This window comes from Suricata suricatta, chromosome 2, assembly GCF_006229205.1.
Source record: "Suricata suricatta isolate VVHF042 chromosome 2, meerkat_22Aug2017_6uvM2_HiC, whole genome shotgun sequence".
Classification (NCBI taxonomy): domain Eukaryota; kingdom Metazoa; phylum Chordata; class Mammalia; order Carnivora; family Herpestidae; genus Suricata; species Suricata suricatta.
In genome coordinates, this window is record NC_043701.1 from 148,074,003 (window position 1) to 148,087,986 (window position 13,984).

A 13,984-nucleotide genomic window follows, 5' to 3' on the forward strand; every position below is an offset into this window, starting at 1 on the left:
TGGGACAGAGGATCCAAAGCAGGCTCTGGGCTGATAGTAGAGAGCCTGATGCAGGGCTCAAACTCACAAACTGTGAGATCATGTCCTGAGCCAAAGTCAGATACTCAACCGATTTACCCACCCAGGTGCCCCCAATTTTGAGACTCTTAATAATAGAGAACAAACTGAGGGTTGATGGAGGGGGGTGGAAGGAGGATGGGCTAGTTGGGAGATGGGTATTAAAGAGGGCACTTGTGATGAATACTAGGTATTGTTTGTAAGTGACGAATCACTGAATTCTACTCCTGAAACCAATATTGCACTGTATGTTAACTAAAATTTAAATAAAAAAGAAAATAAGAGCATGCACATGAGCATCTTAAATGTAGCATAATTGTTTGAGAAAAAAAGAGGTAGTAACAAGCGGGTCAGAATTTCTTTATTCTTGTCCTACAAAAATCATGTAAACAATAGCACAGACCTCTCCTTATTCCCAAGTTCAAAATCATTATTACATGGTAACCCTATATTTAAGATAAACAGTCAGGGGGAAAAAACCAGTTATCAGGTAAACATCACAGCTTTGGATGTCTTGTATGGGAAACTTTCTCCTTTGGAGGTTCAACAGATCTGTGTGGGAGTCTGACAATGGGGGACAAAGGACACTCTGTCACAGGCATAGAGAACAGCAGTGGCTCAGTGGATTTTAGCAATTTGTTCCAGTAAGTATCACATTGGGATCTCCTTCCAGCCCCCAAAAAAGAACAGGATTACATATTTGAACTCAAGTGCCAGCAATGGCTAGTCTTTACCTTACCTCCAAAAATAAAGGGTTGGAGCAGATCCACAAGCCTGAAAGAAGTACAGGCCTTCCAAACTTTACTTATTAAAGCAGACATACCCTTACGTCAGAGAAAAGCCATAAGCATGCAGCCACACAGATTGGAACAGAACAAACCACACCAAACCAAAAAAACAGGTGAGAATCCACACAACTGCTGCTCTTATTGTTGAAGTTTTTAAGAATGCAACCTAGCGAGTTCTTTGCTCAATCATATTCTTGCAGTAGGACAGCTTAATCAATACTTGGTTTCCAAAGCAATAAATATTGGCTAAATATCTGGCATAGCAATCATAAAGCCTGGTTAGACCTCCTTTCAATCTCCCCTTTAAGTACCTGCCCTTAATGTCACTTCAACCAGCAAGAAAAGAAATAATTCTCTCAGAGACATTTTAATGCACCCCACTGATAAGTAGTCATTCATTATGGAGAATAACTTGTAGTAGAAACTTGGTAGAGAACAACAGGGTCAGAGCCTTCATTCGGTCAGGTCTCTGCAAGAGATGACAGAGTAAGTCTCCTCTCACAATGAACTTCTGGAGGTTGAGACGGTATTCCCTAACTTCTGGGCATCTGTGAGCCCACTGGAAAAACTGGCTAAACTATGCAAAGCAACAAGCACAGTATGTACTATTCAGCAGGTGCTCCATAAATGTTTCCTGGTCAACTATAATGGCTGACAATTATTGAGTACCAACTATGTGTCAGACTCCATGAACACTTCTTTATAAACAGTATTCATTAATAAATGCTAATAGCCCATTTTCTGGATGAGTTAAGGCTCAAATATTAAGTTTATTTAGAGAATTAGCAAGAGATATGGCTAACATTTGAACCCAGATTGTCTGATTTAAAATCTTCTATCCTTTCCATTACTCCGCATAGCTTCCTTAAACTGTTATTGGATTTAGTGAGCTAGACAGAGAGTGTAAAGCAAGTGAGCTATATCAACAACATAAAAATTCTAAACTAAAAATATTGTTTCATGCCTCAATAGACGAAAGGGAGGGTAAATAACATGAAGTGAAACAATAAACCCCTAATGAAAGGGAATAAAGAGGTGTTGTTAAATGTCTTAGAACAGACACATGTTAATTAGAAGTCTGATTCTTCCCCCGCCTCTCTTTATAGAGGGCATTCCTCCTGCCTCAAAAAATGGACATTAATTCTCTCTACATTCCCTTTGATTAAATTATCCCAATCCCAGAATGTGCTGGGACAGAGTAGGCAGGGCTTATTCTTAGAAAGCCCTCAGAAAAGAGAGGCACTCAGATAGCTGGCCAAGTCATTAAGCCTGTTCATCAGTAAGAGTTAAGTCTTAGATTCTATGTTCTAGAATATTAGGCTGGGTGGTCTTCTTACCTGGATTTAATGATTTTTCTACCACATGAACCAGCCAATACTGTTCCTGCATCGTTTTAAAGAACCATTCACTTAGTCTTGGAGCTGGGTAAGAGGAAAATGATATGGAGGCAGAAAAAAGAAATGATATATAACTATGAATGCTTAACCAAAGCTCAGAATGGGTTGGGGAGGAAAGAAAAGACTTTAGTATCAGTAGAAATAAAGCCAGATACCTTGGATTTAGGGAGATATTTATAGATGTTTAAAAATCTTAGTTACTACAGTAAAGAACTTCATTAATAACAAGTGGCTGCCATCAGGTACCAAATTCCAAATAAAAAGATTTGCAGACATTGGCCACAGCCCAGTATTTCCTCGCCAACAGGGACACAAGGAGTTTGGACCATCTACCAAAATTCCTTATTAGTAGGGCTGGACCTCCAAAGCATTTTCTGACAGTTGACTATGAAGTAGAGCTTCAACAATACAGTTTAGAATTATTTTAGAAATATGAATAAGTGCTTTGTGATTACTGTCTACTCTCAACACAGAATCGATTTTTATTGAAACCTCTGAAAGATATTATTTGTTTGCCACCAGTTTTAAATGGATACAACTGTAAATAAATGATTTTAAACAGAGCCCCTGATTAAGCCTAATAAATCTAATCATTTCCCATAACTCCAGTTTTATTTGGGTGTTATGTGCTTGCAAACAGACACACTTAAAGAACATATATTTATATACATATAAAATATAGATGATATGGGAGTTTCTGACAAATTATTTGTTAATGAAAACTTATTAACTATGTAACCATTGACTACCAGAGAAACTTTAATATGTACAAATCCGCATGAGTTCTCAGTTCCTAAACTTTGGTTATATGAATATGCCTCCAGCACCAGAGAACAAACAATTCTAATTTGAAAAGAAAAAAAATCTCAAGAAACAAAAATATTCTTCAATTCTCTTGAACCTTTTCTTTTTAAAACACCATTTGGGGGAACTCTTTTATTCTACATTTCCTTCCATCTTGGTCAGTTTCCAAAAAACAGTATTAATAAAAATTGAACAGGGAAAAAAGGATAGACAAACTATTTTAGATAAAGGTGATGCCTCAAAAGAACTATATCTGGAAATCATTCTGTCTTAAATACAAAATCGTTTTGACCTAGAAGGTTTACATTATGTAGCATGTATAAAAAAATCCTCAACTCTTAATTTTCAAAATTCAAAAACTCAAGCAACACAATCATAACAAGAGTTGGGGGTAGAAGGTTTACAGGGAGATCTTTAGCAAATCCAGTTTAAAAAGTTCTTAGTTTTCAACTTTTTCCCTGGCATCTGCTAGCTGCAAAGGCAATGTGCATAATATATAGGCATCAAAAAAGAGACCTGATGGACTGAGCACAACCTTTCATGGGATTTCACAGGAAGTCTGATGGGCAAAAGAAAGAAAAGCTGAAGAATGAAGACTGAAATAGAAAAAAGGAGGAAAGAAAATATATCTAAGCATATGTAAGTCAGGATAGAGGGGGCTTACATGTACAAACTGACAACTGCATATGTGTGGAAGGGATTGCATCCTTGCCCACAAATTGGATTATATACACATTTATATTAAGTTAAGTCAGTTCGTATATTACACCTGACGATTCAAGCAGGATGTTTCTGGTGAGAGGTGGAAGGAGGTTCTATTTACGCAGCTCCTCAGGCCCCAGTCCTCTGTCCCGGCTGGCTGGTGGTCTCCGCACAGGACTCCACAGCATGAAATATGAATGGATAAAGCTTGATGTCTGGCCCCGGGGTGGAACAGTTTCTGCATTCTTCATTGTAATACCGTAGTAACAGCTTATACACTTCTCCTGGAAAGTGAAGGCCAGACCAATACCCCCATTACGGTATACAGATGGATAAAACTACTAAGCAGCACTCTATTGGCTTTTGAAAATAGAGTATGAATTTCATATGCCTAGAAGGCTTTCCTGCCATAAAGTTAAAAAAAAACACATAAGTATCTTAAAGAAACTACTTATTAGTTCATGATTACAACAGGCTACACATAGTATAGGTATACATGCTTTACTGGCCATGTATCATTTTGGGAGTCTGTGCCAACTTTACTTCTACATTCAGCTCCCAGGGTAGCAAGGCCTTTCAGGTCCAGCTGAAATACAGAAATGAGCATGCTGTGTTGTCTGATAAATATGACTAAGAGTGAGGCCTCTTAGACCTGAACCTACCTTCCAATGCTATCTCTTAGTTTTCTATATTCATAAAAGTAAAAATGGATATTAAGCACCAGTTTCTTGGCCTTACTTTCATAAGCTGACATACTCATTCAAGATGGCAGATGAAACTTTGCCAGGAAAAGATTCTGCAGACATTACCCAACTAAGACTTTGTCCACCCTTCTCCAAGTCACACTTTGACTTTTTCCTAACCTCTGTGATCCATCCAGATTGAGCAAGTGTTCATCCTGAATGGTGGACAATCTATCTAGACACCAAGTGTCAACACTATGTCCTACTTACCAACAGTCAGTTTCCTTTCAGTAAGGAAAGTGTGCATGTTGTAAATGTCTCGCATCAATTCTGCATCCCCAAAGGTGAAATAAACCACATCCCGCTCAGCCAAAGCAGCTGCCATTATCTGTATTAAGGCTGTAGCAAAGAGAAAAAACACAGCTATGTTATGACACTTTTCATCAAGACACATTCAGTCCTTTCAACCAGCTAAATTATAGCTAGTGTCCCACAGCTTTATCCTGAATTAAAGATTTATAAACCTAATAAACACATTGTTAGAAATGGCAAGTACAGATGGGTATAAATCATCTATCATGTGACTTTTCAGACATGCTGGTGAGAATATCATTAAGCCACAGAATTTCTACACAAGCACCTTTGTGGGGAAATAAACAAATAAGGGAAGGTGCATCTAGGCAGCACAGTCAAGGCGATAAGGTGGTGTTTTGTTTTGTTTTGTTTTTTTTACTTATATTAATCCGGAACTTTTGGTTTGCTTGCTTGATTTAATTATTTTGTCTTATTACATAGTCATCAGTCTTTTGTATCAGAGGAGTCTCTGTGCATTCTCCTGACCAATGCACTTAGGAGGAAGTAATGCTCTCATTAACCCTATAGCAAGCATTCTCAAAACGGGTTAGAGCACAGAGTGAACGTTACTGAAAACATTGAACAGTAACTCTGGTGTGCTGGAATGGACAATCATTGCGAGCCACTGTCCCCAGGAATCAAAGTTATAAATCACTGAGCATGAAATATATCCCCCCAAATTAATTTCCTTTATTACCTTAATCTCAACAGACAAAATTTATTTTATTTTCATTTAAAAATTTTTGAAGACTTTGTTAATTTTAATTCCAGTGTATTTAAGAGACATTATACAATATAGTGATTCATCAGTTCCATACATTACTCAGTGCTCATCAAGATAAGTACTCTTGGGGTACCCGGGTGGCTCAGTTAAGTGTCCAACTCTTAAAAAAAACTTTTTTAGTGTTTATTTTTGAGAGAGAGGCAGTGTAAGTGAGCTAAGGGCAGAAAAAAGAGGGAGACACAGAATTGAAACAAGCTCCAGCTCTGAGCTGTCAGGACAGCTGAGCCACTCAGGCACCCTAATTGTCCAACTCTTGATATTGACTCATGTTGTGACCTCCTGATCATGAGATCAAGCCCTGCACTGGACTCCACACTGAACTTGGATTCTGCTTGGGATTCTCTCTTTCCCACTCTCTCTACCCCTCCCCACCCGCACTGTCTCTCAAAATAAACAAACTGTAGAAGAAAAAGAGGGGTGCCTCGGTGACTCAGTTGGTTAAGCATCCAACACTTGATTTTGGCTTACATCATGATCTCATGGTTTGTGAGACTGAGCCCCACATCAGGCTCTACACTGATGAGGTTTAGCCTGCTTGGGATTCTCTTCCCAGCCCCCGCCTTTCCCCAACTGGCACACACACTTTCTCTCTCCCTCTTAAAATAAACTTAAAAAAAAAGATAACTGTACTCTTAATCCCCTTCACCTGTTTTACCCATCCCTCCTCCCACTAGCCCTCTAATAACAATCAGTTTATCCTTTATAATCAAGAGTCTGTTTGTTGATTTGTCTCGCTCTTTTATTCCTCTTTATTAAATTCCATGTAAGAGTGACATTATATGATATCTGTCTTTTTTTACTGGCTTATTTTGCTTAGCATTATACTCTATGGATCCAACCATGTTGCTGCAAATGGCAAAATTTGATTTTTTTTTACTGGCTGAATATTATAAATATATACATACATACATACATACATACATACATACATATACATACACAACACATTTCATTTACCTATTCATCTACTGATGGATACCTGGGCTTCTTCCATAGTTTGGCTATTATATATAATGCTGCAATAAACATAGTGGTGCACCTATCCCTGTGAATTAGTGCTTTTGTATTTTTGGGTAAATAACCAGAACTATAATTACTGGATCGTAGGGTAGTTCTATTTTTAATTTTTCGAGGAACCTCTGTACTGTCTTCGACAGTGCCCGTACAATTTGCATTCCACTAACAGTGCACAAGGGTTCATTTTCCTCCACATCCTTGCCGACACTTGCTGTTTATTGAGTTTTTAATTTTAGCCATTCTGAGAGGTGTAAGGTTTTATCTCATTGTGGTTTTGATTTGGATTTCCCTGATGACAAGTAATGTCAAGCATCTTTTTATGTGTCTGTTGGCCATCTGTAGGTCTTCTCTGGAGCTTTTTAAAATAAATTTTATCTATTGACCTAACAACAAAACTAAATATAGGTACAATAAATGCTCTTCACTAGTAACCTATCTTTTACACCAGAAAAGGGGAGATGGGAATCAAACTAAAACACTTTGGAAAATAACTTTTGTATAGTTTTAATTTTTGAGAGCATGCTAACATTCTCATATTCAAAAAATAAAATTAAAACAATGATAATTGGAAAGGAGAGAAGTCTATAACTGGAAGCAAACCAAAACAAATTAGCCTAATTTTATTTCAAAAGAATGACATAACTTCACTGAAGGGAAAAGAAAAAATATAGGATGAAAGAAAGAAATAACTAATCCAAGTAACTAGTGAACATAATATATGAATAATATACTGTCAGTCTTGGGCAAGGAGAAAAGAATCACAAACGAAATCCCAATTCTTTTTACTAGGTTTGTTTACCATAGTAGTTCAAACAAAACAATTTTGAAACTAGTTTTGAATATATTTCAGGATTGAGCAAATGAGTAAATGTGTTGATATTGTGTGGAGCTTACTTGAAACAAAAGGCATAGTGTATACTCAGACTTGTAAAATACATAATTGGTGTGTTTGTGTGTGCGCGCGCACGCACACATGCATTCTTAGCTTTGTCTGCTAAAATGCTTTAAAAGAAGATACCCCAGCAGCAATGAGCACATCTAGTGCCCAGATGTTGGTCTCTAATATCATTCCCCTTTAATTTTTTTAATGCTTATTTTTGAGGGAGAAAGACAGACAGATTGAGAGACAAAACATGGCTAGGGCAGGGACAGAGAGAGAGAGGGAGACAGAGAATCTGAAGCAGACTCCAGGCTCTGAGACGTCAGCACAGAGCCCAATGCAGGGCTCAAACTCAAGAACCACGAGATCATGTCCTGAACTGAAATCGGACACCCAATTGAGCCACCCAGGCACCCCTTTAAAAGAAGACACCCCAGCAGCATTGAGCGCATCTAATGTCCTGATCTTGGTCTCTAATACCATGCCCCCTTTAAACGAGTTGGATTCCTCAGGGAAACACCTGATTCCATGGTTAGGACAGGATATGTACAAGATAAGCCCAGGATATTTTGTTGTACCAGAAACTAAAGAAAGTGATCAGAATACAGGAGTTGGTTTAAAGGAGTTCCCACTAGCCAAATCTGGACAAGCTGGACACCAAAATATTAAGTACAGTAATAAATTACAAACCACAGAAAAAGTGTGAATTCTTGATTCCACATATAATAAATAAGTAGATAATATATAATAAATAAATAGAGAAAGGAAATGAAGGGCTCTTGCTCACCGGAGAATGTAAAAAATTAAATGGTAAGCATGGAGGGAGTGATAGCATGGGATAATCCTCTTTTGTAACCATCATGGTAAAGATCGGATCAGGCAAAAATCAGCAAAGGATACCAAATCTAACAGAAATTTTGTCTTAAAGGGTCTTCCCACAAACTGCATATTAGCTACAAGGGAGGGAAAAAAACTCAGTATCTATACAGTGGAGAAATCAGACAACACCTTGACTGGGTAATCAAAATTAGCATCACCAGTGGGGTCAGAGAGCCATCAAGTGCCTCTAGACACTATCACCTATGCAGGGCTCTGACTGAGAATGTATAACCTCAACCTAATTATGAGGAAACAGCAGACAAACTCAAGGAACACTGTATTCTTTAAATATGTCAATGTCATAAAGACAAAGAAAGGCTGTACAAATACTCTGAATTTAAAGGAGGCTAAAAGACATGATAACTAAAGGTAAGACCTGACCCTGGACCCTGTATTGGAGGGCAAGAAGGATATAAAGGGTTTTATTTGGGCACCTGATAGAATTAGAACACAGATGATAGAGTAGATAAAAATATTCTATCAATGTACATTTATGAGTTTAATAACTGTCACGTGTTTATATAAGAGAATATTTTATTCTTAGGAAACACACTGAAGAATTTAGGAAAAGGGGCATAATGTATATAAATAACTTAAGTGTAACTGGTTCAGAAAAATTATGCATGTGTGTTCATATATAAACATCCATATATGTGTATAACACACAGGAATATTTATTTTTCCTTTTGTAGCTCTGATGAAACTATGTTCAAATAAAAAGTTTTAAAAATTATGTAAGAAGGAAATGTGTATTTAAGTTGAAGTAGTAAATATGATATTAGTTTAGTATTCCCAAATTTGGGAAAGAATCTAAGACTTTAAAATACATGTGATATTCTAAAACACCAAAGTATTTCCTAATTTCCAAACTAATATTTATTGAGTATCCACAAAATGTGAGGTACCATGACTAAGTCTCATTAATCTCGGAGTATTGAAAGTAATTAATCTCAAATAGAGATAAATTTTAATTAAAACTACTCAACCAATTTATGCATATATTAAAGCTTCAGTACACTCGATTTTAAAAGGTTCCTAATTAACCTAAACCACATATAAAAAAATGGAAAAATTAATAGTCATTTTCCTCTACTATGAAGTACGATTTCTTATCTTTTAGTTTGAATGAAAATTTGGCTTTAAGTATTTCCTATTTAAGAAAAAGGATTCCTTTCAGTCAGATTTCTTTCTTATATACAGAAATACTAGATCACTGGTCATTTGTCACTTATGAAAATGAAATATGAATAAAAACCATTCAAAATTTATCTCCCTATAGGATGCATTTTAAAAATGCTGGAGCTAAGCTTGACAGAGCTACCCAAAAAAGGCCAGATCTTAATAAAAGAAACCAATTCACACTATATTTTTTATGTCATATCCATTACTTTTTTTTTAATGTTTTTTATTTATTTTTGAGAGAGAGGGAGAGAGAGACAGCACGAGCAGGGGAGGGTCAGAGTGAGAGAGAGACACAGAATCTGAAACAGGCTCCAGGCTCTGAGCTAGCCATCAGCACAGAGCCCGATGTGGGGCCTGAACCCACGAACCGTGAGATCATAACCTGAGCCGAAGCTGGATGCTTAACCGACTGAGCCACCCAGGGGCCCCTCACATCCATTTCTATTTGGGTACACACTGCAACATAAGCATAACCTGTGCCAGACAGGTTGGGACTGGAGACTGGAGACCTGAGTTCAGTCCTCACCCATCTGCTAGCTATCTAGGATCTACGACTTTGGCTGAGTCACTTAACTCCCTTGCCTGCATTTTTCCCAGCTATGCTATGAAGAAGTCGGATCAGATGATCCCTAAAGACTCTTTCAGAGTGTAGAATTCCATAATCCCTGCTATAATTTTCCTCCTTGCACAGGGTATTAGACTATAAACACACAAGTGGAAATTTTCAGAAATATAAATTAATCTTGACTCTATATATATCAGCAATCACTAACAAAAGGTAATTTTAAACATAACTGTTTTCAGACCTCATTATCTACAACATCCCCAGGAACTTTGCAAATCTAAAGAATTAAGTCTCATGATTTAGGTGAATTCTCTTGCATCACAAGTTGGATGAGAATAAATCACAAATCTAATAGGGTATGTGGACTGATTCCAAGTATGATATAAAAGCATCATATTCTAACTTCAAGCATAACTAGGTGCCAAAATAATCACTTAAATTAACCTGCAGGGAGCTGGTTTTAATTTGCTTTTTGGCATCAATGTTAAGCTATAAAGAAAATTCAAATATAAAGAACATCAAAAAGCAATTCATAGGGTCCTCTTGCAACAAATGAACCAAACCAAAAATGAGTGAAATGATGGATGTTCATACCACAGGTGTGGTTTGAGGCCATCAGCATGTAATATTAGCAACAACTGCCAACACCAAGTTCTTATAGCACACTGGAAGATTCCAGCAGCTTTAAAAGCACAAACTCAAGATTTATAAGAATTAACTCAGTTAATCCTTAGAAAAAGGTATTATGTCCATTTAGAAAATAAGGCAATATAGGTATCAAAAGGTTAAGCAAGTTGTTTAGGGTCCCATGCCAAAAAGCAGTGGAGGTGAGGTTTGAACCCTGGCTGGCTGACTGGGACACACGCCCTCACCCACTACCCTGTAAAGCTGTCATGCCAAGTCATTCTGCTCTACTGCAAGCAACATACCATGTGCCAGTCAGAAGAATTTCCTCATGTTATTTACATTATTTAAATGCACGTTGGCAAAAAAAACCCAAATAGTATAGATTTGAAAGTACTACTGATGCTTTTCTAATGAAACCCAAGGTGTTTTGTGTGCTCTCACACCGCAGTTACACTGAAAGCTCAAGGCTTTTTGCTCACTCTTCTCAGCCAACTCTTATTCTGTAATTGAAGTCTTATTCTCTGGCTATTGTTTTTTTTATCAACACCACCTGCAACTTCTACCCCCCCCCCACCTCAGTATTACTAAAGGCTTCATCTTTGATCCTTCCACCTACTTTAAATGCACTCTCTCTTCAAGAATTCAACTATCCCTAGAATGGCAAATCCCAAATCCAGATCCAGATTCAGAATTTGTGGCCAATGAAGATTAAACAGCAAGAGCGCAGACACTGGGCTCTAGGGCATCAATCCTGGTTTGTATCCTAACATTGCTGCATGCTATCCTTGTAACCTTGGGCTAGTTAGTTACCTCTCCATGCCTTGATTATTTCACCTATGAAGATAAAAATAAAGCTACCTAATACATTGTTATGAGCTGATACATGTAAGGAAAGCACTTAGTATAACAATTTCTGGAATACAGAATGCATTCAACATGTTGTTCTCAACTAACAACAATAAAAACATACCGGTTTTTGAGAAAGGCCAAATGTGAATTTTGGTTCTGATCCTTTCTAGCTCTCTCTTTGAGCTTTTTTATTAACCTCTCTTTGAACCTTGGTTTCCTCATCTTACAAATCTGGCTACAAGTTGAAGGGTAACTATGCAAAACAAAGGAGAGAATGCAGTCTTTCTTAAACATGGCTGATCATCAGTAACTCCCAGACAATTAAAGTTTCCCAAAGCCATTTCCCAGATCCACTAACTAAGCGGCATCTCTCAGGTGCTGATGACAACCATTCCACTTACTCTAGACATCTTAAATGCATTATTATGTCCAAGACCCCACTCTAGGCACTGGGCCCACAGAAGAGAACAATGTAAAACTGTTAAGAAAGGAATATTCTTACTCAAGTGTGTAAGAGAAAAAGGCTGAGGATGAAATGGAGTGTTGTGTGTTCTGACAAGAAAATGGTAAGAAGTGATACGAAGCCTGTGGTAAGACAAACGGAACTGAACTGGCCCATACTTCTATTCTAACCTTCCATTTTTTATTGACTGTCACTGAGCCACTCAGGTGCCCCTAGCGTGCAGTCTTAAAGGAATACAGGGAATAACAGACAATTTCAGAAGAATGTGCAAAACCCTAGATTAATGAAGGCATTCAGGGTTGTTGAATAAATCTGTTAAAGAGAAATTCATTGAGCATATTTTATTTGCAAATCATGTTTAGGTAGTGGAGGTAGGGAATGGGAATAGAAAAGAAAATACATAGGAGTACAGTATCAAGATACCTTTAATTACAATAAACTAGCAATGCATAATTTTCTCAACTCAGGTAACATAGTATGGAGAAGTATAAAAAATAAACACTGAAGGAAATGGAAGGAGGAATGACAAAAATATAATTGAAAGAACTTTAGAGTACCACTCAATACCTTCACAACCTAAAAGTGCTTTGCAAATACCTGGTTATGTGCAAACAAACATCTCTTTCTTGGTACTCTCTTCTTTTGGAGATTCATCTAGGATTTAACTGCCCCCTTTGCCCAGGTCTACTATGTGACTGGTTAGAAAGCAAGCTTGTAAAAGAGGAGCCTATAATGTCCTGGTGACTGTTTTTCTTAACTGAGATATAACTGACATATAAAATTATGTAAGTTTTCAAGTATATGATATAAAGATTTGATATTTATATATGTTAAGATAGGATTCCCACAATAAATATAGTTAGCACCCATCACTACACAAATCTTTTTTCTTGTGATGAGAACTTTCAATATCTACTCTTTAAAAGCAATTTTCCAATATGCAATACAGTTATTATCAACTATAGTCACCATTTTATACATTATATCCCCATGATTTATTCATTTTATACCTGGAGTCTGTACATTCTGATCCCCCTTACCTATTTCACCACCCCCATATCCCACCTCTGGAAACTACCAATCTCTTCTCTGTATCTATGAGCTAGGTGTTTTGTTTTTGTTTTTAATATTCCACATATAAGTGAGACATACAGTATTTCCCTTTTTCTGTCTCACTTATTTAACTTAGCATAAAAATGCTCTCAAGGTCTTCTATCCATGTTTTCAGAAATTTTTTTGATAAGACTTTTGGTTACAGGAACAATCTACGCTTACAACAGAGAAGTACAAATTAACAAAAATCCTCTACATCACTCACCTAGAGACAACCATAGTTCATCATTGCACATAAACAGATAAACAGAGAATCTCAAATTTGTGGTACTTTATATTTACAATTTAATTTTTTGAATTGTTCATAATGCATATACTATGTATTTCCCCCCATTTGGCAATATTCCCGAAACACACTTCCACGTCAGCAGTTGTATTTCTGCAATATTTCTAATGTCCACATAATATCTCATTACATAGATGTACCACAATATATTTCTTTTCAAAATCAGTTTTAGTAAACAATTCCCCACTAAAGGATAAATAACTACTTCTAATTTTTAAGTGATTATTCAAGTGAATGAAGGAGAGGAAACTGTCAAAAAGTCACTGTTAAGTTTAAATCTCAATAATTGGTTAAATGAAACTCTTTGAATACTATGATACTAGGGGAGCAAACTGTAATCTGAGAAAAACATTTTTATGCCATGAAGAAAAGAAAGGAAAGGAACACACTTATAAAGCTTCCCAAATTACCCATCACAAATGACCAAGGCTTATGGCAGACCTGGTTTTTTGGATTGATGATACAAATCTACTCATTCATTTTACTTTGCAGAAAAACAGAAAAATCGTCTGCCATAAGATCAATAAGCCCAGAGTGAAAAACAGGTTTCTTCA

At 36.8% G+C, this 13,984-nt stretch overlaps 1 protein-coding gene across 3 annotated transcripts in view; it reads right to left on the bottom strand.

Moving 5' to 3' along the window:
- Nucleotides 1-396: 396 nt before the first annotated feature.
- PARG (poly(ADP-ribose) glycohydrolase) overlaps nucleotides 397-13,984 on the bottom strand; it is a 118,561-nt gene continuing 104,973 nt past the window's right edge. For all 3 annotated transcript variants that reach the window (XM_029932127.1, XM_029932125.1, XM_029932124.1), the window contains exons 17-18: nucleotides 4,702-4,830; nucleotides 397-4,032 (exon numbers count right to left, since the gene is read on the bottom strand). In XM_029932127.1, the coding sequence (XP_029787987.1) occupies nucleotides 3,878-4,032; nucleotides 4,702-4,830 (284 nt within the window). In that variant the 3' untranslated portion in view covers nucleotides 397-3,877. The remainder of the gene's footprint in view (nucleotides 4,033-4,701; nucleotides 4,831-13,984) is intronic.